The 23332-nt window shown below is 55.4% G+C and overlaps 1 protein-coding gene across 2 annotated transcripts in view; it reads left to right on the top strand.

Moving 5' to 3' along the window:
- Nucleotides 1–23332, top strand: part of LOC147096967 (sterol O-acyltransferase 2-like) — a 243951-nt gene that overhangs the window by 72195 nt on the left and 148424 nt on the right. For both annotated transcript variants that reach the window (XM_085972667.1, XM_085972665.1), the window contains one exon: nucleotides 21581–21688. In XM_085972667.1, the coding sequence (XP_085828793.1) occupies nucleotides 21581–21688 (108 nt within the window). The remainder of the gene's footprint in view (nucleotides 1–21580; nucleotides 21689–23332) is intronic.

The following is a 23332-nucleotide window of genomic DNA, read 5'->3' on the forward strand; positions in this document are numbered from 1 at the left end:
GCGTCAGTGTGAGGGGCGTCAGTGTGAGGAGCGTCAGTGTGAGGAGCGTCAGTGTGAGGGGCGTCAGTGTGAGGGGCGTCAGTGTGAGGAGCGTCAGTGTGAGGAGTGTCAGTGTGAGGGGCGTCAGTGTGAGGGGTGTCAGTGTGAGGAGTGTCAGTGTGAGGAGTGTCAGTGTGAGGAGTGTCAGTGTGAGAGGTGTCAGTGTGAGGAGTGTCAGTGTGAGGAGTGTCAGTGTGAGGAGTGTCAGTGTGAGGGGTGTCAGTGTGAGGGGTGTCAGTGTGAGGAGTGTCAGTGTGAGGAGTGTCAGTGTGGGGAGTGTCTGTGTGAGGAGTGTCAGTGTGAGGAGTGTCAGTGTGAGGAGTGTCAGTGTGAGGAGTGTCAGTGTGAGGAGTGTCTGTGTGAGGAGTGTCAGTGTGAGGAGTGTGACTGTGAAGAGTGTCAGTGTGAGGGGTGTCAGTGTGAGGAGTGTCAGTGTGAGGAGTGTCAGTGTGAGGAGTGTCAGTGTGAGGGGTGTCAGTGTGAGGAGTGTCAGTGTGAGGGGTGTCAGTGTGAGGAGTGTCCGTGTGAGGGGTGTCAGTGTGAGGGGTGTCAGTGTGAGGAGTGTCAGTGTGAGGAGTGTCAGTGTGAGGAGTGTCAGTGTGAGGAGTGTCAGTGTGAGGAGTGTCTGTGTGAGGAGTGTCAGTGTGAGGGGTGTCAGTGTGAGGGGTGTCAGTGTGAGGAGTGTCAGTGTGAGGGGTGTCAGTGTGAGGGGTGTCAGTGTGAGGAGTGTCAGTGTGAGGAGTGTCAGTGTGAGGGGTGTCAGTGTGAGGAGTGTCAGTGTGAAGGGTGTCAGTGTGAGGAGTGTCAGTGTGAGGAGTGTCAGTGTGAGGAGTGTCAGTGTGAGGAGTGTCAGTGTGAGGAGTGTCAGTGTGAGGAGTGTCAGTGTGAGGAGTGTCAGTGTGAGGGGTGTCAACGTGAGGGCTGTCAGTGTGAGGGGTGTCAGTGTGAGGGGTGTCAGTGTGAGGAGTGTCAGTGTGAGGAGTGTCAGTGTGAGGAGTGTCAGTGTGAGGAGTGTCAGTGTGAGGGGTGTCAGTGTGAGGGGTGTCAACGTGAGGGCTGTCAGTGTGAGGGGTGTCAGTGTGAGGAGTGTCTGTGTGAGGAGTGTCAGTGTGAGGAGTGTCAGTGTGAGGAGTGTCAGTGTGAGGAGTGTGACTGTGAGGAGTGTCAGTGTGAGGAGTGTCAGTGTGAGGGGTGTCAGTGTGAGGAGTGTCAGTGTGAGGAGTGTCAGTGTGAGGAGTGTCAGTGTGAGGGGTGTCAGTGTGAGGAGTGTCAGTGTGAGGAGTGTCAGTGTGAGGAGTGTCAGTGTGAGGGGTGTCAGTGTGAGGAGTGTCAGTGTGAGGAGTGTCAGTGTGAGGGGTGTCAGTGTGAGGAGTGTCAGTGTGAGGAGTGTCAGTGTGAGGGGTGTCAGTGTGAGGAGTGTCAGTGTGAGGAGTGTCAGTGTGAGGGGTGTCAGTGTGAGGAGTGTCAGTGTGAGGGGTGTCAGTGTGAGGGGTGTCAGTGTGAGGGGTGTCAGTGTGAGGAGTGTCAATGTGAGGAGCGTCAATGTGAGGAGCGTCAGTGTGAGGGGTGTCCGTGTGAGGAGCGTCAGTGTGAGGGGTGTCCGTGTGAGGAGTGTCAGTGTGAGGGGTGTCCGTGTGAGGAGTGTCAGTGTGAGGGGTGTCAGTGTGAGGAGTGTCAGTGTGAGGAGTGTCAGTGTGAGGAGTGTCAGTGTGAGGAGTGTCAGTGTGAGGAGTGTCTGTGTGAGGAGAGTCAGTGTGAGGAGAGTCAGTGTGAGGAGAGTGACTGTGAGGAGTTTCAGTGTGAGGAGTGTCAGTGTGAGGAGTGTCAGTGTGAGGGGTGTCAGTGCGAGGAGTGTCAGTGTGAGGGGTGTCAGTGTGAGGGGTGTCAGTGTGAGGAGAGTCAGTGTGAGGCGTGTCAGTGTGAGCGGCGTCAGTGTGAGGAGTGTCAGTGTGAGGGGTGTCAGTGTGAGGAGTGTCAGTGTGAGGGGTGTCAGTGTGAGGAGTGTCAGTGTGAGGAGTGTCAGTGTGAGGGGTGTCAGTGTGAGGAGTGTCAGTGTGAGGGGTGTCAGTGTGAGGAGTGTCAGTGTGAGGAGTGTCAGTGTGAGGAGTGTCAGTGTGAGGAGTGTCAAGGTGAGGGGTGTCAGTGTGAGGAGTGTCAGTGTGAGGGGTGTCAGTGTGAGGAGTGTCAGTGTGAGGAGTGTCAGTGTGAGCGGTGTCGGTGTGAGGGGTGTCAGTGTGAGGAGCGTCAGTGTGAGGGGCGTCAGTATGAGGGGCGTCAGTGTGAGGGGCGTCAGTGTGAGGAGCGTCAGTGTGAGGGGCGTCAGTGTGAGGGGTGTCAGTGTGAGGAGTGTCAGTGTGAGGAGTGTCAGTGTGAGGAGTGTCAGTGTGAGGGGTGTCAGTGTGAGGAGTGTCAGTGTGAGGAGTGTCAGTGTGAGGAGTGTCAGTGTGAGGAGTGTCAGTGTGAGGGGTGTCAATGTGAGGGGTGTCAGTGTGAGGAGTGTCAGTGTGAGGAGTGTCAGTGTGAGGATTGTCAGTGTGAGGGGTGTCAGTGTGAGGAGTGTCAGTGTGAGGAGTGTCAGTGTGAGGAGTGTCAGTGTGAGGGGTGTCAATGTGAGGGGTGTCAGTGTGAGGAGTGTCAGTGTGAGGAGTGTCAGTGTGAGGATTGTCAGTGTGAGGGGTGTCAGTGTGAGGGGTGTCAGTGTGAGGGGTGTCAGTGTGAGGGGTGTCAGTGTGAGGAGTGTCAGTGTGAGGGGTGTCAGTGTGAGGAGTGTCAGTGTGAGGAGTGTCAGTGTGAGCATTGTCAGTGTGAGGGGTGTCAGTGTGAGGAGTGTCAGTGTGAGGAGTGTCAGGGTGAGGGGTGTCAGTGTGAGGAGTGTCAGTGTGAGGGGTGTCAGTGTGAGGAGTGTCAGTGTGAGGGGTGTCAGTGTGAGCGGTGTCAGTGTGAGCGGTGTCAGTGTGAGGAGCGTCAGTGTGAGGGGCGTCAGTGTGAGGGGCGTCAGTGTGAGGGGCGTCAGTGTGAGGAGCGTCAGTGTGAGGAGCGTCAGTGTGAGGGGCGTCAGTGTGAGGGGCGTCAGTGTGAGGAGTGTCAGTGTGAGGAGTGTCAGTGTGAGGGGCGTCAGTGTGAGGGGCGTCAGTGTGAGGGGCGTCAGTGTGAGGGGCGTCAGTGTGAGGAGCGTCAGTGTGAGGAGCGTCAGTGTGAGGGGCGTCAGTGTGAGGGGCGTCAGTGTGAGGAGTGTCAGTGTGAGGAGTGTCAGTGTGAGGGGCGTCAGTGTGAGGGGCGTCAGTGTGAGGAGTGTCAGTGTGAGGAGTGTCAGTGTGAGGAGTGTCAGTGTGAGAGGTGTCAGTGTGAGGAGTGTCAGTGTGAGGAGTGTCAGTGTGAGGAGTGTCAGTGTGAGGGGTGTCAGTGTGAGGGGTGTCAGTGTGAGGAGTGTCAGTGTGAGGAGTGTCAGTGTGAGGAGTGTCAGTGTGAGGAGTGTCTGTGTGAGGAGTGTCAGTGTGAGGAGTGTCAGTGTGAGGAGTGTCAGTGTGAGGAGTGTCAGTGTGAGGAGTGTCAGTGTGAGGAGTGTCTGTGTGAGGAGTGTCAGTGTGAGGAGTGTGACTGTGAGGAGTGTCAGTGTGAGGGGTGTCAGTGTGAGGAGTGTCAGTGTGAGGAGTGTCAGTGTGAGGAGTGTCAGTGTGAGGGGTGTCAGTGTGAGGGGTGTCAGTGTGAGGGGTGTCAGTGTGAGGAGTGTCAAATTGAGGAGTGTCAATGTGAGGAGTGTCAGTGTGAGGGGTGTCAGTGTGAGGGGTGTCAGTGTGAGGAGTGTCAGTGTGAGGAGTGTCTGTGTGAGGAGTGTCAGTGTCAGGAGTGTGACTGTGAGGGGTGTCAGTGTGAGGAGTGTCAGTGTGAGGAGTGTCAGTGTGAGGAGTGTCAGTGTGAGGAGTGTCCGTGTGAGGGGTGTCAGTGTGAGGAGTGTCAGTGTGAGGAGTGTCAGTGTGAGTAGTGTCTGTGTGAGGAGTGTCAGTGTGAGGAGTGTCAGTGTGAGGGGTGTCAGTGTGAGGAGTGTCAGTGTGAGGAGTGTCAGTGTGAGGAGTGTCAGTGTGAAGAGTGTCAGTGTGAGGAGTGTCAGTGTGAGGAGTGTCAGTGTGAGGAGTGTCAGTGTGAGGGGTGTCAGTGTGAGGAGTGTCCGTGTGAGGGGTGTCAGTGTGAGGAGTGTCAGTGTGAGGAGTGTCAGTGTGAGGAGTGTCAGTGTGAGGAGTGTCTGTGTGAGGAGTGTCAGTGTGAGGGGTGTCAGTGTGAGGGGTGTCAGTGTGAGGAGTGTCAGTGTGAGGGGTGTCAGTGTGAGGAGTGTCAGTGTGAGGAGTGTCAGTGTGAGGGGTGTCAGTGTGAAGGGTGTCAGTGTGAGGAGTGTCAGTGTGAGGAGTGTCAGTGTGAGGAGTGTCAGTGTGAGGAGTGTCAGTGTGAGGGGTGTCAGTGTGAGGGGTGTCAGTGTGAGGAGTGTCAGTGTGAGGAGTGTCAGTGTGAGGAGTGTCAGTGTGAGGGGTGTCAGTGTGAGGGGTGTCAACGTGAGGGCTGTCAGTGTGAGGGGTGTCAGTGTGAGGGGTGTCAGTGTGAGGAGTGTCAGTGTGAGGGGTGTCAGTGTGAGGAGTGTCAGTGTGAGGAGTGTCAGTGTGAGGAGTGTCAGTGTGAGGGGTGTCAGTGTGAGGAGTGTCAGTGTGAAGGGTGTCAGTGTGAGGAGTGTCCGTGTGAGGAGTGTCAGTGTGAGGAGTGTCAGTGTGAGGGGTGTGAGGGGTGTCAGTGTGAGGAGTGTCAGTGTGAGGAGTGTCAGTGTGAGGAGTGTCAGTGTGAGGAGTGTCAGTGTGAGGGGTGTCAGTGTGAGGGGTGTCAACGTGAGGGCTGTCAGTGTGAGGGGTGTCAGTGTGAGGAGTGTCTGTGTGAGGAGTGTCAGTGTGAGGAGTGTCAGTGTGAGGAGTGTCAGTGTGAGGAGTGTGACTGAGGAGTGTCAGTGTGAGGAGTGTCAGTGTGAGGGGTGTCAGTGTGAGGGGTGTCAGTGTGAGGAGTGTCAGTGTGAGGAGTGTCAGTGTGAGGAGTGTCAGTGTGAGGGGTGTCAGTGTGAGGAGTGTCAGTGTGAGGGGTGTCAGTGTGAGGGGTGTCAGTGTGAGGGGTGTCAGTGTGAGGAGTGTCTGTGTGAGGAGTGTCAGTGTGAGGAGTGTCAGTGTGAGGAGTGTCAGTGTGAGGAGTGTCAGTGTGAGGAGTGTCAGTGTGAGGAGTGTCAGTGTGAGGGGTGTCAGTGTGAGGAGTGTCAGTGTGAGGAGTGTCAGTGTGAGGGGTGTCAGTGTGAGGAGTGTCAGTGTGAGGGGTGTCAGTGTGAGGAGTGTCAGTGTGAGGGGTGTCAGTGTGAGGGGTGTCAGTGTGAGGAGTGTCAATGTGAGGAGCGTCAATGTGAGGAGCGTCAGTGTGAGGGGTGTCCGTGTGAGGAGTGTCAGTGTGAGGGGTGTCCGTGTGAGGAGTGTCAGTGTGAGGGGTGTCAGTGTGAGGAGTGTCAGTGTGAGGAGTGTCAGTGTGAGGAGTGTCAGTGTGAGGAGTGTCAGTGTGAGGAGTGTCTGTGTGAGGAGAGTCAGTGTGAGGAGAGTCAGTGTGAGGAGTGTGACTGTGAGGAGTTTCAGTGTGAGGAGTGTCAGTGTGAGGAGTGTCAGTGTGAGGGGTGTCAGTGCGAGGAGTGTCAGTGTGAGGGGTGTCAGTGTGAGGAGAGTCAGTGTGAGGCGTGTCAGTGTGAGCGGCGTCAGTGTGAGGAGTGTCAGTGTGAGGGGTGTCAGTGTGAGGAGTGTCAGTGTGAGGGGTGTCAGTGTGAGGAGTGTCAGTGTGAGGAGTGTCAGTGTGAGGGGTGTCAGTGTGAGGAGTGTCAGTGTGAGGAGTGTCAGTGTGAGGAGTGTCAGTGTGAGGAGTGTCAAGGTGAGGGGTGTCAGTGTGAGGAGTGTCAGTGTGAGGGGTGTCGGTGTGAGGAGTGTCAGTGTGAGGAGTGTCAGTGTGAGCGGTGTCGGTGTGAGGGGTGTCAGTGTGAGGAGCGTCAGTGTGAGGGGCGTCAGTGTGAGGGGCGTCAGTGTGAGGAGCGTCAGTGTGAGGAGCGTCAGTGTGAGGAGCGTCAGTGTGAGGGGTGTCAGTGTGAGGAGTGTCAGTGTGAGGAGTGTCAGTGTGAGGGGTGTCAGTGTGAGGGGTGTCAGTGTGAGGAGTGTCAGTGTGAGGAGTGTCAGTGTGAGGAGTGTCAGTGTGAGGAGTGTCAGTGTGAGGGGTGTCAGTGTGAGGGGTGTCAATGTGAGGGGTGTCAGTGTGAGGAGTGTCAGTGTGAGGAGTGTCAGTGTGAGGATTGTCAGTGTGAGGGGTGTCAGTGTGAGGGGTGTCAGTGTGAGGGGTGTCAGTGTGAGGAGTGTCAGTGTGAGGGGTGTCAGTGTGAGGAGTGTCAGTGTGAGGAGTGTCAGTGTGAGGATTGTCAGTGTGAGGAGTGTCAGTGTGAGGGGCGTCAGTGTGAGGGGTGTCAGTGTGAGGAGTGTCAGTGTGAGGAGTGTCAGTGTGAGGAGTGTCAGTGTGAGAGGTGTCAGTGTGAGGAGTGTCAGTGTGAGGAGTGTCAGTGTGAGGAGTGTCAGTGTGAGGGGTGTCAGTGTGAGGGGTGTCAGTGTGAGGAGTGTCAGTGTGAGGAGTGTCAGTGTGAGGCGTGTCAGTGTGAGGAGTGTCAGTGTGAGGATTGTCAGTGTGAGGGGTGTCAGTGTGAGGGGTGTCAGTGTGAGGAGTGTCAGTGTGAGGAATGTCAGTGTGAGGGGTGTCAGTGTGAGGAGTGTCAGTGTGAGGAGTGTCAGTGTGAGGAGTGTCAGTGTGAGGGGTGTCAATGTGAGTGGTGTCAGTGTGAGGAGTGTCAGTGTGAGGAGTGTCAGTGTGAGGAGTGTCAGTGTGAGGAGTGTCAGTGTGAGGGGTGTCAGTGTGAGGAGTGTCAGTGTGAGGATTGTCAGTGTGAGGGGTGTCAGTGTGAGGGGTTTCAGTGTGAGGTGTGTCAGTGTGAGGGGTGTCAGTGTGAGGGGTGTCAGTGTGAGGGGTGTCAGTGTGAGGAGTATCAGTGTGAGGGATGTCAGTGTGAGGGGTGTCAGTGTGAGGAGTGTCAGTGTGAGGGGTGTCAGTGTGAAGGGTGTCAGTGTGAGGAGTGTCAGTGTGAGGGGTGTCAGTGTGAGGAGTGTCAGTGTGAGAGGTGTCAGTGTGTGGGGTGTCAGTGTGAGGAGTGTCAGTGTGAGGAGTGTCAGTGTGAGGGGTGTCAGTGTGAAGGGTGTCAGTTTGAGGAGTGTCAGTGTGAGGAGTGTCAGTGTGAGGAGTGTCAGTGTGAGGGGTGTCAGTGTGAAGGGTGTCAGTGTGAGGAGTGTCACTGTGAGGAGTGTCAGTGTGAGGAGTGTCAGTGTGAGGGGTGTCAGTGTGAGGCGTGTCAGTGTGAGGAGTGTGACTGTGAGGGGTGTGACTGAGCAGTGTAACTGAGGAGTGTGACTGTGAGCGGTGTGACTGTGAGGTTTGTAACTGTGAGCAGTGTGCCTGTGAGGAGTGTGACTGTGAGGGGTGTGACCGAGCAGTGTGACTGTGAGGAGTGTGACTGTGAGGAGTGTGACTGTGAGGGGTTTGACTGTGAGGGGTGTGACTGTGAGGGGTGTGACTGTGAGGGGTGTCAGTGTGAAGAGTGTGACTGTGAGCAGTGTCAGTGTGAGGGGTGTGACTGTGAGGGGTGTGACTGTGAGCAGTGTCAGTGTGAGGGTTGTGACTGTGAGGGTTGTGACTGTGAGGAGTGTCAGTGTGAGGGGTGTCACTGTGAGGGGTGTGATTGTGAGGGGTGTCAGTGTGAGGGGTGTGACTGTCAGGGGTGTGACTGTCAGGGGTGTGACTGTGAAGGGTGTCAGTGTGAAGGATGTCAGTGTGAGGAGTGTCAGTGTGAGGAGTGTGACTGTGAGGGTTGTGACTGTGAGGGCTGTGACTGAGGGCTGTGACTGTGAGGAGTGTGACTGTGAGGAGTGTGACTGAGGAGTGTGACTGAGGAGTGTAACTGTGAGCAGTGTGACTGTGAGGAGTGTCAGTGTGAGGAGTGTGACTGTGAGGAGTGTCAGTGTGAGGAGTGTGACTGTGAGCAGTGTCAGTGTGAGGGGTGTGACTGTGAGGGGTGTGATTGTGAGGGGTGTGATTGTGAGGGGTGTCATTGTGAGGGGTGTCAGTGTGAGGAGTGTGACTGAGGAGTGTGACTGTGAGCAGTGTGACTGTGAGGAGTGTGACTGTGAGGGCTGTGACTGTGAGGGCTGTGACTGTGAGGGGTGTGACTGAGCAGTGTGACTGTGAGGAGTGTGACTGTGAGGAGTGTGACTGTGAGGGGTGTGACTGAGCAGTGTAACTGTGAGGAGTGTGACTGTGAGGAGTGTGGCTGTGAGGAGTGTGACTGTGAGGAGTGTGACTGTGAGCAGTGTGACTGTGAGGAGTGTGACTGTGAGCAGTGTGACTGTGAGCAGTGTGACTGTGAGGAGTGTGACTGTGAGGAGTGTAACTGTGAGGAGTGTGACTGTGAGGAGTGTGACTGAGGAGTGTGACTGTGAGGAGTGTGACTGAGGAGTGTCAGTGTGAGGGGTGTGACTGTGAGGAGTGTGACTGTGAGGAGTGTCAGTGCGAGGAGTGTGACTGTGAGCAGTGTCAGTGTGAGGGGTGTGACTGTGAGGGGTGTGACTGTGAGGGGTGTCAGTGTGAGGGGTGTCAGTGTGAGGAGTGTGACTGTGAGCAGTGTGACTGTGAGGAGTGTGACTGTGAGCAATGTGACTGTGAGGGGTGTCAGTGTGAGGAGTGTCAGTGTGAGGAGTGTGACTGTGAGGAGTGTAACTGTGAGGGGTGTGACTGTGAGGTTTGTGACTGTGAGGAGTGTGACTGTGAGCAGTGTGACTGTGAGGAGTGTGACTGTGAGCGGTGTGACTGTGAGGGCTGTCAGTGTGAGGAGTGTCAGTGTGAGGAGTGTCTGTGTGAGGAGTGTCAGTGTGAGGGGTGTCAGTGTGAGGGGTGTCAGTGTGAGGAGTGTCAGTGTGAGGGGTGTCAGTGTGAGGAGTGTCAGTGTGAGGAGTGTCAGTGTGAGGAGTGTCAGTGTGAGGGGTGTCAGTGTGAGGAGTGTCAGTGTGAAGGGTGTCAGTGTGAGGAGTGTCAGTGTGAGGAGTGTCAGTGTGAGGAGTGTCAGTGTGAGGAGTGTCAGTGTGAGGGGTGTCAGTGTGAGGGGTGTCAGTGTGAGGAGTGTCAGTGTGAGGAGTGTCAGTGTGAGGAGTGTCAGTGTGAGGGGTGTCAGTGTGAGGGGTGTCAACGTGAGGGCTGTCAGTGTGAGGAGTGTCAGTGTGAGGGGTGTCAGTGTGAGGGGTGTCAGTGTGAGGGGTGTCAGTGTGAGGAGTGTCAATGTGAGGAGCGTCAATGTGAGGAGCGTCAGTGTGAGGGGTGTCCGTGTGAGGAGTGTCAGTGTGAGGGGTGTCCGTGTGAGGAGTGTCAGTGTGAGGGGTGTCAGTGTGAGGAGTGTCAGTGTGAGGAGTGTCAGTGTGAGGAGTGTCAGTGTGAGGAGTGTCAGTGTGAGGAGTGTCTGTGTGAGGAGAGTCAGTGTGAGGAGAGTCAGTGTGAGGAGTGTGACTGTGAGGAGTTTCAGTGTGAGGAGTGTCAGTGTGAGGAGTGTCAGTGTGAGGGGTGTCAGTGCGAGGAGTGTCAGTGTGAGGGGTGTCAGTGTGAGGAGAGTCAGTGTGAGGCGTGTCAGTGTGAGCGGCGTCAGTGTGAGGAGTGTCAGTGTGAGGGGTGTCAGTGTGAGGAGTGACAGTGTGAGGGGTGTCAGTGTGAGGAGTGTCAGTGTGAGGAGTGTCAGTGTGAGGGGTGTCAGTGTGAGGAGTGTCAGTGTGAGGGGTGTCAGTGTGAGGAGTGTCAGTGTGAGGAGTGTCAGTGTGAGGAGTGTCAAGGTGAGGGGTGTCAGTGTGAGGAGTGTCAGTGTGAGGGGTGTCGGTGTGAGGAGTGTCAGTGTGAGGAGTGTCAGTGTGAGGAGTGTCAGTGTGAGGGGTGTCCGTGTGAGGAGTGTCAGTGTGAGGGGTGTCAGTGTGAGGGGTGTCAGTGTGAGGGGTGTCAGTGTGAGGAGTGTCTGTGTGAGGAGTGTCAGTGTGAGGAGTGTCAGTGTGAGGAGTGTCAGTGTGAGGAGTGTCAGTGTGAGGAATGTCAGTGTGAGGAGTGTCAGTGTGAGGAGTGTCAGTGTGAGGGGTGTCAGTGTGAGGAGTGTCAGTGTGAGGAGTGTCAGTGTGAGGGGTGTCAGTGTGAGGAGTGTCAGTGTGAGGGGTGTCAGTGTGAGGAGTGTCAGTGTGAGGGGTGTCAGTGTGAGGGGTGTCAGTGTGAGGGGTGTCAGTGTGAGGAGTGTCAATGTGAGGAGCGTCAATGTGAGGAGCGTCAGTGTGAGGGGTGTCCGTGTGAGGAGTGTCAGTGTGAGGGGTGTCCGTGTGAGGAGTGTCAGTGTGAGGGGTGTCAGTGTGAGGAGTGTCAGTGTGAGGAGTGTCAGTGTGAGGAGTGTCAGTGTGAGGAGTGTCAGTGTGAGGAGTGTCAGTGTGAGGAGTGTCTGTGTGAGGAGAGTCAGTGTGAGGAGAGTCAGTGTGAGGAGTGTGACTGTGAGGAGTTTCAGTGTGAGGAGTGTCAGTGTGAGGGGTGTCAGTGCGAGGAGTGTCAGTGTGAGGGGTGTCAGTGTGAGGAGAGTCAGTGTGAGGCGTGTCAGTGTGAGCGGCGTCAGTGTGAGGAGTGTCAGTGTGAGGGGTGTCAGTGTGAGGAGTGACAGTGTGAGGGGTGTCAGTGTGAGGAGTGTCAGTGTGAGGAGTGTCAGTGTGAGGGGTGTCAGTGTGAGGAGTGTCAGTGTGAGGGGTGTCAGTGTGAGGAGTGTCAGTGTGAGGAGTGTCAGTGTGAGGAGTGTCAAGGTGAGGGGTGTCAGTGTGAGGAGTGTCAGTGTGAGGGGTGTCGGTGTGAGGAGTGTCAGTGTGAGGAGTGTCAGTGTGAGCGGTGTCGGTGTGAGGGGTGTCAGTGTGAGGAGTGTCAGTGTGAGGGGTGTCAGTGTGAGGAGTGTCAGTGTGAGGAGTGTCAGTGTGAGGATTGTCAGTGTGAGGAGTGTCAGTGTGAGGGGCGTCAGTGTGAGGGGTGTCAGTGTGAGGAGTGTCAGTGTGAGGAGTGTCAGTGTGAGGAGTGTCAGTGTGAGAGGTGTCAGTGTGAGGAGTGTCAGTGTGAGGAGTGTCAGGGTGAGGGGTGTCAGTGTGAGGAGTGTCAGTGTGAGGGGTGTCAGTGTGAGGAGTGTCAGTGTGAGGGGTGTCAGTGTGAGCGGTGTCAGTGTGAGCGGTGTCAGTGTGAGGAGCGTCAGTGTGAGGGGCGTCAGTGTGAGGGGCGTCAGTGTGAGGGGCGTCAGTGTGAGGAGCGTCAGTGTGAGGAGCGTCAGTGTGAGGGGCGTCAGTGTGAGGGGCGTCAGTGTGAGGAGCGTCAGTGTGAGGAGTGTCAGTGTGAGGGGCGTCAGTGTGAGGGGTGTCAGTGTGAGGAGTGTCAGTGTGAGGAGTGTCAGTGTGAGGAGTGTCAGTGTGAGAGGTGTCAGTGTGAGGAGTGTCAGTGTGAGGAGTGTCAGTGTGAGGAGTGTCAGTGTGAGGAGTGTCAGTGTGAGGGGTGTCAGTGTGAGGGGTGTCAGTGTGAGGAGTGTCAGTGTGAGGAGTGTCAGTGTGAGGAGTGTCTGTGTGAGGAGTGTCAGTGTGAGGAGTGTCAGTGTGAGGAGTGTCAGTGTGAGGAGTGTCAGTGTGAGGAGTGTCAGTGTGAGGAGTGTCAGTGTGAGGAGTGTCTGTGTGAGGAGTGTCAGTGTGAGGAGTGTGACTGTGAGGAGTGTCAGTGTGAGGGGTGTCAGTGTGAGGAGTGTCAGTGTGAGGAGTGTCAGTGTGAGGGGTGTCAGTGTGAGGGGTGTCAGTGTGAGGGGTGTCAGTGTGAGGAGTGTCAAATTGAGGAGTGTCAATGTGAGGAGTGTCAGTGTGAGGGGTGTCAGTGTGAGGGGTGTCAGTGTGAGGAGTTTCAGTGTGAGGAGTGTCTGTGTGAGGAGTGTCAGTGTCAGGAGTGTGACTGTGAGGGGTGTCAGTGTGAGGAGTGTCAGTGTGAGGAGTGTCAGTGTGAGGAGTGTCCGTGTGAGGGGTGTCAGTGTGAGGAGTGTCAGTGTGAGGAGTGTCAGTGTGAGTAGTGTCTGTGTGAGGAGTGTCAGTGTGAGGAGTGTCAGTGTGAGGGGTGTCAGTGTGAGGAGTGTCAGTGTGAGGAGTGTCAGTGTGAGGAGTGTCAGTGTGAAGAGTGTCAGTGTGAGGAGTGTCAGTGTGAGGAGTGTCAGTGTGAGGAGTGTCAGTGTGAGGGGTGTCAGTGTGAGGAGTGTCCGTGTGAGGGGTGTCAGTGTGAGGAGTGTCAGTGTGAGGAGTGTCAGTGTGAGGAGTGTCAGTGTGAGGAGTGTCTGTGTGAGGAGTGTCAGTGTGAGGGGTGTCAGTGTGAGGGGTGTCAGTGTGAGGAGTGTCAGTGTGAGGGGTGTCAGTGTGAGGAGTGTCAGTGTGAGGAGTGTCAGTGTGAGGAGTGTCAGTGTGAGGAGTGTCAGTGTGAGGAGTGTCAGTGTGAGGGGTGTCAGTGTGAGGAGTGTCAGTGTGAAGGGTGTCAGTGTGAGGAGTGTCAGTGTGAGGAGTGTCAGTGTGAGGAGTGTCAGTGTGAGGAGTGTCAGTGTGAGGGGTGTCAGTGTGAGGGGTGTCAGTGTGAGGAGTGTCAGTGTGAGGAGTGTCAGTGTGAGGAGTGTCAGTGTGAGGGGTGTCAGTGTGAGGGGTGTCAACGTGAGGGCTGTCAGTGTGAGGGGTGTCAGTGTGAGGGGTGTCAGTGTGAGGAGTGTCAGTGTGAGGGGTGTCAGTGTGAGGAGTGTCAGTGTGAGGAGTGTCAGTGTGAGGAGTGTCAGTGTGAGGGGTGTCAGTGTGAGGAGTGTCAGTGTGAAGGGTGTCAGTGTGAGGAGTGTCCGTGTGAGGAGTGTCCGTGTGAGGAGTGTCAGTGTGAGGAGTGTCAGTGTGAGGGGTGTGAGGGGTGTCAGTGTGAGGAGTGTCAGTGTGAGGAGTGTCAGTGTGAGGAGTGTCAGTGTGAGGGGTGTCAGTGTGAGGGGTGTCAACGTGAGGGCTGTCAGTGTGAGGGGTGTCTGTGTGAGGAGTGTCTGTGTGAGGAGTGTCAGTGTGAGGAGTGTCAGTGTGAGGAGTGTCAGTGTGAGGAGTGTGACTGAGGAGTGTCAGTGTGAGGAGTGTCAGTGTGAGGGGTGTCAGTGTGAGGAGTGTCAGTGTGAGGAGTGTCAGTGTGAGGAGTGTCAGTGTGAGGGGTGTCAGTGTGAGGAGTGTCAGTGTGAGGGGTGTCAGTGTGAGGGGTGTCAGTGTGAGGAGTGTCAGTGTGAGGGGTGTCAGTGTGAGGAGTGTCAGTGTGAGGGGTGTCAGTGTGAGGGGTGTCAGTGTGAGGGGTGTCAGTGTGAGGAGTGTCAATGTGAGGAGCGTCAATGTGAGGAGCGTCAGTGTGAGGGGTGTCCGTGTGAGGAGTGTCAGTGTGAGGGGTGTCCGTGTGAGGAGTGTCAGTGTGAGGGGTGTCAGTGTGAGGAGTGTCAGTGTGAGGAGTGTCAGTGTGAGGAGTGTCAGTGTGAGGAGTGTCAGTGTGAGGAGTGTCTGTGTGAGGAGAGTCAGTGTGAGGAGAGTCAGTGTGAGGAGTGTGACTGTGAGGAGTTTCAGTGTGAGGAGTGTCAGTGTGAGGAGTGTCAGTGTGAGGGGTGTCAGTGCGAGGAGTGTCAGTGTGAGGGGTGTCAGTGTGAGGAGAGTCAGTGTGAGGCGTGTCAGTGTGAGCGGCGTCAGTGTGAGGAGTGTCAGTGTGAGGGGTGTCAGTGTGAGGAGTGTCAGTGTGAGGGGTGTCAGTGTGAGGAGTGTCAGTGTGAGGAGTGTCAGTGTGAGGGGTGTCAGTGTGAGGAGTGTCAGTGTGAGGGGTGTCAGTGTGAGGAGTGTCAGTGTGAGGAGTGTCAGTGTGAGGAGTGTCAAGGTGAGGGGTGTCAGTGTGAGGAGTGTCAGTGTGAGGGGTGTCGGTGTGAGGAGTGTCAGTGTGAGGAGTGTCAGTGTGAGCGGTGTCGGTGTGAGGGGTGTCAGTGTGAGGAGCGTCAGTGTGAGGGGCGTCAGTGTGAGGGGCGTCAGTGTGAGGAGCGTCAGTGTGAGGAGCGTCAGTGTGAGGAGCGTCAGTGTGAGGGGTGTCAGTGTGAGGAGTGTCAGTGTGAGGAGTGTCAGTGTGAGGGGTGTCAGTGTGAGGGGTGTCAGTGTGAGGAGTGTCAGTGTGAGGAGTGTCAGTGTGAGGAGTGTCAGTGTGAGGAGTGTCAGTGTGAGGAGTGTCAGTGTGAGGGGTGTCAATGTGAGGGGTGTCAGTGTGAGGAGTGTCAGTGTGAGGAGTGTCAGTGTGAGGATTGTCAGTGTGAGGGGTGTCAGTGTGAGGGGTGTCAGTGTGAGGGGTGTCAGTGTGAGGAGTGTCAGTGTGAGGGGTGTCAGTGTGAGGAGTGTCAGTGTGAGGAGTGTCAGTGTGAGGATTGTCAGTGTGAGGAGTGTCAGTGTGAGGGGCGTCAGTGTGAGGGGTGTCAGTGTGAGGAGTGTCAGTGTGAGGAGTGTCAGTGTGAGGAGTGTCAGTGTGAGAGGTGTCAGTGTGAGGAGTGTCAGTGTGAGGAGTGTCAGTGTGAGGAGTGTCAGTGTGAGGGGTGTCAGTGTGAGGGGTGTCAGTGTGAGGAGTGTCAGTGTGAGGAGTGTCAGTGTGAGGCGTGTCAGTGTGAGGAGTGTCAGTGTGAGGATTGTCAGAGTGAGGGGTGTCAGTGTGAGGGGTGTCAGTGTGAGGAGTGTCAGTGTGAGGAATGTCAGTGTGAGGGGTGTCAGTGTGAGGAGTGTCAGTGTGAGGAGTGTCAGTGTGAGGAGTGTCAGTGTGAGGGGTGTCAATGTGAGTGGTGTCAGTGTGAGGAGTCTCAGTGTGAGGAGTGTCAGTGTGAGGAGTGTCAGTGTGAGGAGTGTCAGTGTGAGGGGTGTCAGTGTGAGGAGTGTCAGTGTGAGGATTGTCAGTGTGAGGGGTGTCAGTGTGAGGGGTTTCAGTGTGAGGTGTGTCAGTGTGAGGGGTGTCAGTGTGAGGGGTGTCAGTGTGAGGGGTGTCAGTGTGAGGAGTATCAGTGTGAGGGATGTCAGTGTGAGGGGTGTCAGTGTGAGGAGTGTCAGTGTGAGGGGTGTCAGTGTGAAGGGTGTCAGTGTGAGGAGTGTCAGTGTGAGAGGTGTCAGTGTGTGGGGTGTCAGTGTGAGGAGTGTCAGTGTGAGGGGTGTCAGTGTGAAGGGTGTCAGTTTGAGGAGTGTCAGTGTGAGGAGTGTCAGTGTGAGGAGTGTCAGTGTGAGGGGTGTCAGTGTGAAGGGTGTCAGTGTGAGGAGTGTCACTGTGAGGAGTGTCAGTGTGAGGAGTGTCAGTGTGAGGGGTGTCAGTGTGAGGCGTGTCAGTGTGAGGAGTGTGACTGTGAGGGGTGTGACTGAGCAGTGTAACTGAGCAGTGTGCCTGTGAGGAGTGTGACTGTGAGGGGTGTGACCGAGCAGTGTGACTGTGAGGAGTGTGACTGTGAGGAGTGTGACTGTGAGGGGTTTGACTGTGAGGGGTGTGACTGTGAGGGGTGTGACTGTGAGGGGTGTCAGTGTGAAGAGTGTGACTGTGAGCAGTGTCAGTGTGAGGGGTGTGACTGTGAGGGGTGTGACTGTGAGCAGTGTCAGTGTGAGGGTTGTGACTGTGAGGGTTGTGACTGTGAGGAGTGTCAGTGTGAGGGGTGTCACTGTGAGGGGTGTGATTGTGAGGGGTGTCAGTGTGAGGGGTGTGACTGTCAGGGGTGTGACTGTCAGGGGTGTGACTGTGAAGGGTGTCAGTGTGAAGGATGTCAGTGTGAGGAGTGTCAGTGTGAGGAGTGTGACTGTGAGGGTTGTGACTGTGAGGGCTGTGACTGAGGGCTGTGACTGTGAGGAGTGTGACTGTGAGGAGTGTGACTGTGAGGAGTGTGACTGAGGAGTGTAACTGTGAGCAGTGTGACTGTGAGTAGTGTCAGTGTGAGGAGTGTGACTGTGAGGAGTGTCAGTGTGAGGAGTGTGACTGTGAGCAGTGTCAGTGTGAGGGGTGTGACTGTGAGGGGTGTGATTGTGAGGGGTGTGATTGTGAGGGGTGTCATTGTGAGGGGTGTCAGTGTGAGGAGTGTGACTGAGGAGTGTGACTGTGAGCAGTGTGACTGTGAGGAGTGTGACTGTGAGGGCTGTGACTGTGAGGGCTGTGACTGTGAGGGGTGTGACTGAGCAGTGTGACTGTGAGGAGTGTGACTGTGAGGAGTGTGACTGTGAGGGGTGTGACTGAGCAGTGTAACTGTGAGGAGTGTGACTGTGAGGAGTGTGGCTGTGAGGAGTGTGACTGTGAGGAGTGTGACTGTGAGCAGTGTGACTGTGAGGAGTGTAACTGTGAGCAGTGTGACTGTGAGCAGTGTGACTGTGAGGAGTGTGACTGTGAGGAGTGTAACTGTGAGGAGTGTGACTGTGAGGAGTGTGACTGAGGAGTGTGACTGTGAGGAGTGTGACTGAGGAGTGTCAGTGTGAGGGGTGTGACTGTGAGGAGTGTCAGTGCGAGGAGTGTGACTGTGAGCAGTGTCAGTGTGAGGGGTGTGACTGTGAGGGGTGTGACTGTGAGGGGTGTCAGTGTGAGGGGTGTCAGTGTGAGGAGTGTGACTGTGAGCAGTGTGACTGTGAGGAGTGTGACTGTGAGCAATGTGACTGTGAGGGGTGTCAGTGTGAGGAGTGTCAGTGTGAGGAGTGTGACTGTGAGGAGTGTGACTGTGAGGGGTGTGACTGAGGTTTGTGACTGTGAGGAGTGTGACTGTGAGCAGTGTGACTGTGAGGAGTGTGACTGTGAGCGGTGTGACTGTGAGGGCTGTCAGTGTGAGGAGTGTCAGTGTGAGGAGTGTCAGTGTGAGGAGTGTGACTGTGAGGAGTGTGACTGCGAGGAGTATGACTGTGAGGAGTGTGACTGTGAGGAGTGTGACTGAGGAGTGTAACTGTGAGCAGTGTGACTGTGAGGAGTGTCAGTGTGAGGAGTGTAACTGTGAGCAGTATGACTGTGGGGAGTGTAACTGTGAGGAGTGTGACTGTGAGGAGTGTCAGTGTGAACAGTGTGACTGTGAGGAGTGTCAGTGTGAGGAGTGTGACTGTGAGCAGTGTCAGTGTGAGGGGTGTGACTGTGAGGAGTGTCAGTGTGAGGAGTGTGACTGTGAGCAGTGTCAGTGTGAGGGGTGTGACTGTGAGGGGTGTGACTGTGAGGGGTGTCATTGTGAGGGGTGTCAGTGTGAGGAGTGTGACTGTGAGGAGTGTGACTGTGAGCAGTGTGACTGTGAGGGGTGTGACTGTGATGTTTGTGACTGTGAGGAGTGTGACTGTGAGCAGTGTGACTGTGAGGGGTGTGACTGTGATGTTTGTGACTGTGAGGAGTGTGACTGTGATGTTTGTGACTGTGAGGAGTGTGACTGTGAGCAGTGTGACTGTGAGGAGTGTGACTGTGAGGATTGTGACTGTGAGGAGTGTGACTGTGAGCAGTGTGACTGTGAGGATTGTGACTGTGATGTTTGTGACTGTGAGGAGTGTGACTGTGAGGAGTGTGACTGTGAGCACTGTGACTGTGAGGAGTGTGACTGTGATGTTTGTGACTGTGAGGAGTGTGACTGTGAGCAGTGTGACTGTGAGGAGTGTGACTGTGAGGATTGTGACTGTGAGGAGTGTGACTGTGAGCAGTGTGACTGTGAGGGGTGTGACTGTGATGTTTGTGACTGTGAGGAGTGTGACTGTGAGCTGTGTGACTGTGAGGAGTGTGACTGTGAGGATTGTGACTGTGAGGAGTGTGACTGTGAGCAGTGTGACTGTGAGGAGTGTGACTGTGAGGATTGTGACTGTGAGGAGTGTGACTGTGAGGGGTGTGACTGTGATGTTTGTGACTGTGAGGAGTGTGACTGTGAGCAGTGTGACTGTGAGGAGTGTGACTGTGAGGATTGTGACTGTGAGGAGTGTGACCGTGAGCAGTGTCACCACACAGGTGATATGAGGACTTAGTGCGGAGATGTGTATTGGAGGAGTGCGCTCCACCAATAGGGGATCAGCCTGCACTGCAACTGCACTCCATGTTTCTGGTGGAGGCTCATGGCAGACCGTCTCAGGGTATCTCTGCAATATCGGCCTGCATTCAGTCCGCTGATTGACAGACTGCGCAGGAGAGCTGGCGAATTTCAGGTGGAGACGGACTCGACAAGTGGGACAGAAATCACATTCAGTACAAGCTCCCTGGCACTGAGCTCAGAGAGTTAAACCCTCTCCAAGTTACCCACTGCTCCCCCAGGCTGCAGCAATCTTCAGCCAAATTACCTTCACGCTCATTTCCAAGCATATTGCTCACATTTTACGCCGGATTTGCAACTTTGGATTACCGATGGATAGGCTGACGAGGGGACTCCAGAAATTCCAGTGTTGTCACCGCAGCAGACTATTGGTGAACCCGGGAGTCACCTCGCAAAGAGCAGCGCATCTCACTGCCTGAAATTCCAGGGCCACACAGCAACCAGCGCTCCGTGTGCCAGGCTACACTCACCAGGCATTTGTCTGCACCTGGGCCCTGCTAACAGATAGAAGCAGGTGGACAACCTGCTCACGTGAACCATTACTGCGCAAAGTCAGTCCTGGACAGACGCGCAAACGGTATAAGGTCCGAGCGCAACTATCAAAGGGCCAGTTCCCCTGTGCTTTGTGTCTTTTCTGAGATGCCAACCAAACAGAACACGAGGCAGTGCTGCCGGGTCTCCATCCTCGATACACGGTCCACGCGCCTCCCGTCTGGGATAGGGTGGCTTGGGATTAGTTACATCTCAAAGAGGCGTCGTTATGAATTGAAATTAGGCTCAAATTACTTCGTTGCTGCATGTATCCAGCATGTCTGCATTCAGCTGGAACCTCCTCCCGCCCTACAACTCTCCGAGATCTCGGCGTTCCTCCAATTCTGGCCTCTTGCGCATCCCAGATTTCCATCGCTCCACCATTGGCGGCGGTGCCTTCAGCTGTCTGGGCTCCGAGCTCTGGAATTCCCTCCCTAAACCTCTCCGCCTCTCTCTCGTCCTTTAAGACGCTCCTTAAAACCGAACTCCTTGACCAAGCTTTTGGTCACCTAGTTTCATATCTCATTTGGCGTGGTGTCAATTTTTGTCTGATTATCCTCTTGTGAAGCGCCTTGGGAGGTTTTTACTAGGTTGAATGCACCAGATAAGTTGTTGTCACGTCCTGCCAAGCTCTACAGCCACACTGGTGGAGACCTTGCGGCCATGCTGGGGGAATAAGCCTTTCCTCCCGTGCTCCAGCACCTGCTCAGGATCTCCGCAGCTTCCTCGTTTCTGTCCCCAGGGCTGCCTGACGTACTTACCCAGGAAGAAACACAGCACGATCCGGGCAGCTCAAACATTCCAGATGCAAGCAGCAGAAAAGCTGAGGAAGGAAATCCCAATAATTGCCAGCCAGCAAACAGCAGGCCTGAGCAGCGTGACAAATTCCGCCCGCCTGATCAGTGTGGGCCCAATCACAGGCCCCACGCACGCCCCTTACACGTAAAGCCCCTGAACCCAGGGTTACAGGCGGGCTCAGACACTTCTAAAAAGAATAGAACTTGCATTTCTATAGCGCCTTTCCTGACCTCAGCACGTCCCAAAGTGCTTTACAGCCAATGAAGTACTTTTGAAGTGTGGTCACTGTTGTAATGTAGGAAACATGGCAGCCAGTTTGCACACAGTAAGCTCCGACAAACAGCAATGTGATAATGGCCAGATAATCTGTTTCAGTGATGTTGATTGAAGGATAAATATTGGGCCCAGGACACCGGGGAGAACTCCCCTACTCTTCTTCGAAATAGTGCCATGGCATCTTTTACACTCATCTGAGAGAGCAGACGGGGCCTCGGTTTAACGTCTCATCTGAAAGACGGCACCTCCGACAGTGCGGCACTCCCTCAGTACCGCCCCTCCGACAGTGCACCACTCCCTCAGTACTGCCGCTCCGACAGTGCGGCGCTTCCTCAGTACTGCCCCTCCGACAGTGCGGCGCTTCCTCAGTACTGCCCTCAGACAGTGCGGCGCTTCCTCAGTACTGCCCTCAGACAGTGCAGCGCTCCCTCAGTACTGCCGCTCTGACAGTGTGGCGCTCCCTCAGTACTGCCCCGCCGACAGTGCGGCGCTCCCTTAGTACTGCCCCTCCGACAGTGCGGCGCTCCCTCAGTACTGCCCCTCCGCCAGTGCAGCGCTCACTCAGCACTGACCCTCCGACAGTGCGGCGCTCCCTCAGTGCTACCCCTCCGACAGTGTGGCGCTCCCTCAGTACTGCCCCTCCGACAGTGCAGCACTCCCTCAGTACCGCCCCTCCGACAGTGCAGCACACCCTCAGTACTGCCCCTCCGACAGTGCAGCGCTCCCTCAGTACTGCCCCTCCGACAGTGCAGCGCTCCCTCAGTACTGCCCCTCCGACAGTGCAGCGCTCCCTCAGTACTGATCCTCAGACAGTGCAGCGCTCCCTCAGTACTGACCCTCCGACAGTGCAGCACTCCCTCAGTACTGCCCCTCCGACAGTGCAGCACTCCCTCAGTACTGCCCCTCCGACAGTGCATCACTCCCTCAGCACTGCCCCTCCGACAGTGCAGCGCTCCCTCAGTACTGTCCCCAGACAGTGCGGCGCTCCCTCAGTACTGCCCCTCCGACAGTGCAGCGCTCCCTCAGTACTGCCCCTCCGACAGTGCGGCGCTCCCTCAGTACTGCCCCTCCAACAGTGCAGCGCTCCCTAAGTACTGTCCCTCCGACAGTGCAGCGCTCCCTCAGTACTGCCCCTCCGACAGTGCAGCGCTCCCTCGGTACTGCCCCTCCGACAGTGCGGCGCTCTCTCAGTACTGTCCCTCCGACAGTGCGGCGCTCCCTCAGTACTGCCCCTCCGACAGTGCGGCACTCCCTCAGTACTGCCCCTCCGACAGTGCAGCACTCCCTCAGTACTGCCCCTCCGACAGTGCGGCGCTCCCTCAGTACTGCCCCTCCGACAGTGCGGCGCTCCCTCAGTACTGCCCCTCCGACAGTGCGGCGCTCCCTCAGTACTGCACTGGGAGTGTCAGCCTAGATTGTGTGCTCCAGTCCCTGGAGTGGGACTCGAACCCACAACCTTCTGACTCCGAGACGAGCGCGCTACCAACGGAGCCACGGCTGACATGAGCCCGGTTCGAATCACTTGTGCTGTGGTGGGGTGAGGGGTTGGCAGTGCGTTGACAGAGTCCAGATCAGACCCATCTGCTCATCTCCATTTAAAGAACAGACTGGACAGTTGCATGATTTGATGGGGCTTGACGATGAAATTCTTCTCTGTGTGTTGCTTCCTGTAGAAACACACTCACTGTGTCTGTTCATTTCCAGCGAACTGTTTGAGATCCCCCACATTCGGACGATATATCACATGTTCATCGCCCTGCTGATTGTCTTTGTTGTCAGTACAGTGGCGGTTGAATTCATCGACGAAGGCAGGTGAGAGCACTGAGGTCAGGCGGAACCAACTACTGCTGCTAACCTCTAGGACACAAAGGTCCCAATTGTCCTCCCCGCACCTCATTCCCAGTGTATGTTGGGTGGGGCACTGTTCCGCGTTGAACTCCACCCCATTCCCGGGTTCAGCTTGTTTACAAGGCTTGGGCGGGCACGGGGCAGTTGACAGCCTGGGATAGGGTACTTACTCCAAACCAGTGGAGGGGCGTAGTGCGTGATCACAGGCATTAAAAGCCATGCAATTCCCTGGCTTAGTATTTGGGCAGCTAGGCGGGGCCAGGAACAGCATCAGATGGGCCTCCACCCACCCTGAGCAGCCCTGCTGAAAACATGGTACTGCCCTCAGCTGAGTGCAAGTGACAGATCTGAAGGGCAGCCTGCGACCGCTGACACCCAGCTTGCTCGGGTGGGCGTTGGGTAGGGCTCGGCCCAGCAGAATCCCTGGCAATTGACGTAAGAAGCATCAAGATGTCACTTCTGCGCTGGCAACAGCCCATTTCAGTGCTGCACCTATGTCAGGCAGAAGCTTCCTGAGGATGATCCAGCAAATAGGCAACCAAACACAGCAGTCTAATCGAGGGGTTCGCGGGGTTTATATATAGAATAACAGATACCCGGGAGTGAGTTACAGGCTGGAATCTAATCGAGGGGTTCGCGGGGTTTATATATAGAATAACAGATACCCGGGAGTGAGTTGCAGGCTGGAATCTAATCGAGGGGTTCGTGGGGTTTATATATAGAATAACAGATAACCGGGAGTGAGTTACAGGCTGGAACCTAATCGAGGGGTTCGCGGGGTTTATATATAGAATAACAGACACCCAGGAGTGAGTTACAGGCTGGAATCTAATCGAGGGGTTCGGGTGGTTTATATTTAGAATAACAGATACCCGGGAGTGAGTTACAGGCTGGAATCTAATCGAGGTGTTTGGTGGGTTTATATATAGAATAACAGATACCCGGGAGTGAGTTACAGGTTGGAATCTAATCGAGGGGTTCGGGGGTTTTATATGTAGAATAACAGATACCCGGGAGTGAGTTACAGGCTGGAATCTAATCGAGGGGTTCGGGGGGTTTATATATAGAATAACGGATACCCGGGAGTGTGTTACAGGCTGGAATCTAATCGAGGGGTTCGGGGGGTTTATATATAGAATAACAAATACCCGGGAGTGAGTTACAGGCTGGAATCTAATCGAGGGGTTCAGGTGATTTATATGTAGAATAACAGATACCCAGGACTGAGTTACAGGCTGGAATCTAATCAAGGGGTTCGCGGGGTTTATATATGGAATAACAGATACCCGGGAGTGAGTTACAGGCTGGAATCTAATCGAGGGGTTCGGGGGGTTTATATATAGAATAACAGATACCCGGGAGTGAGTTACAGTCTGGAATCTAATCGAGGGGTGCAGGTGATTTATATATAGAATAACATATCCGGGAGTGAGGTACAGGCTGGAATCTAATCGAGGGGTTTGGGGGGTTTATATATAGAGTAACAGATACCCGGGAGTGAGTTACAGGCTGGAATCTAATCGAGGGGTTCGGGGGGTTTATATGTAGAATAACAGATACCCGGGAGTGAGTTACTGGCTGGAATCTAATCGAAGGGTTCGGAGGGTT

Source organism: Somniosus microcephalus, chromosome 33 (assembly GCF_052327205.1).
Source record: "Somniosus microcephalus isolate GS21.2 chromosome 33, FLI_Smic_1.0, whole genome shotgun sequence".
NCBI lineage: Eukaryota > Metazoa > Chordata > Chondrichthyes > Squaliformes > Somniosidae > Somniosus > Somniosus microcephalus.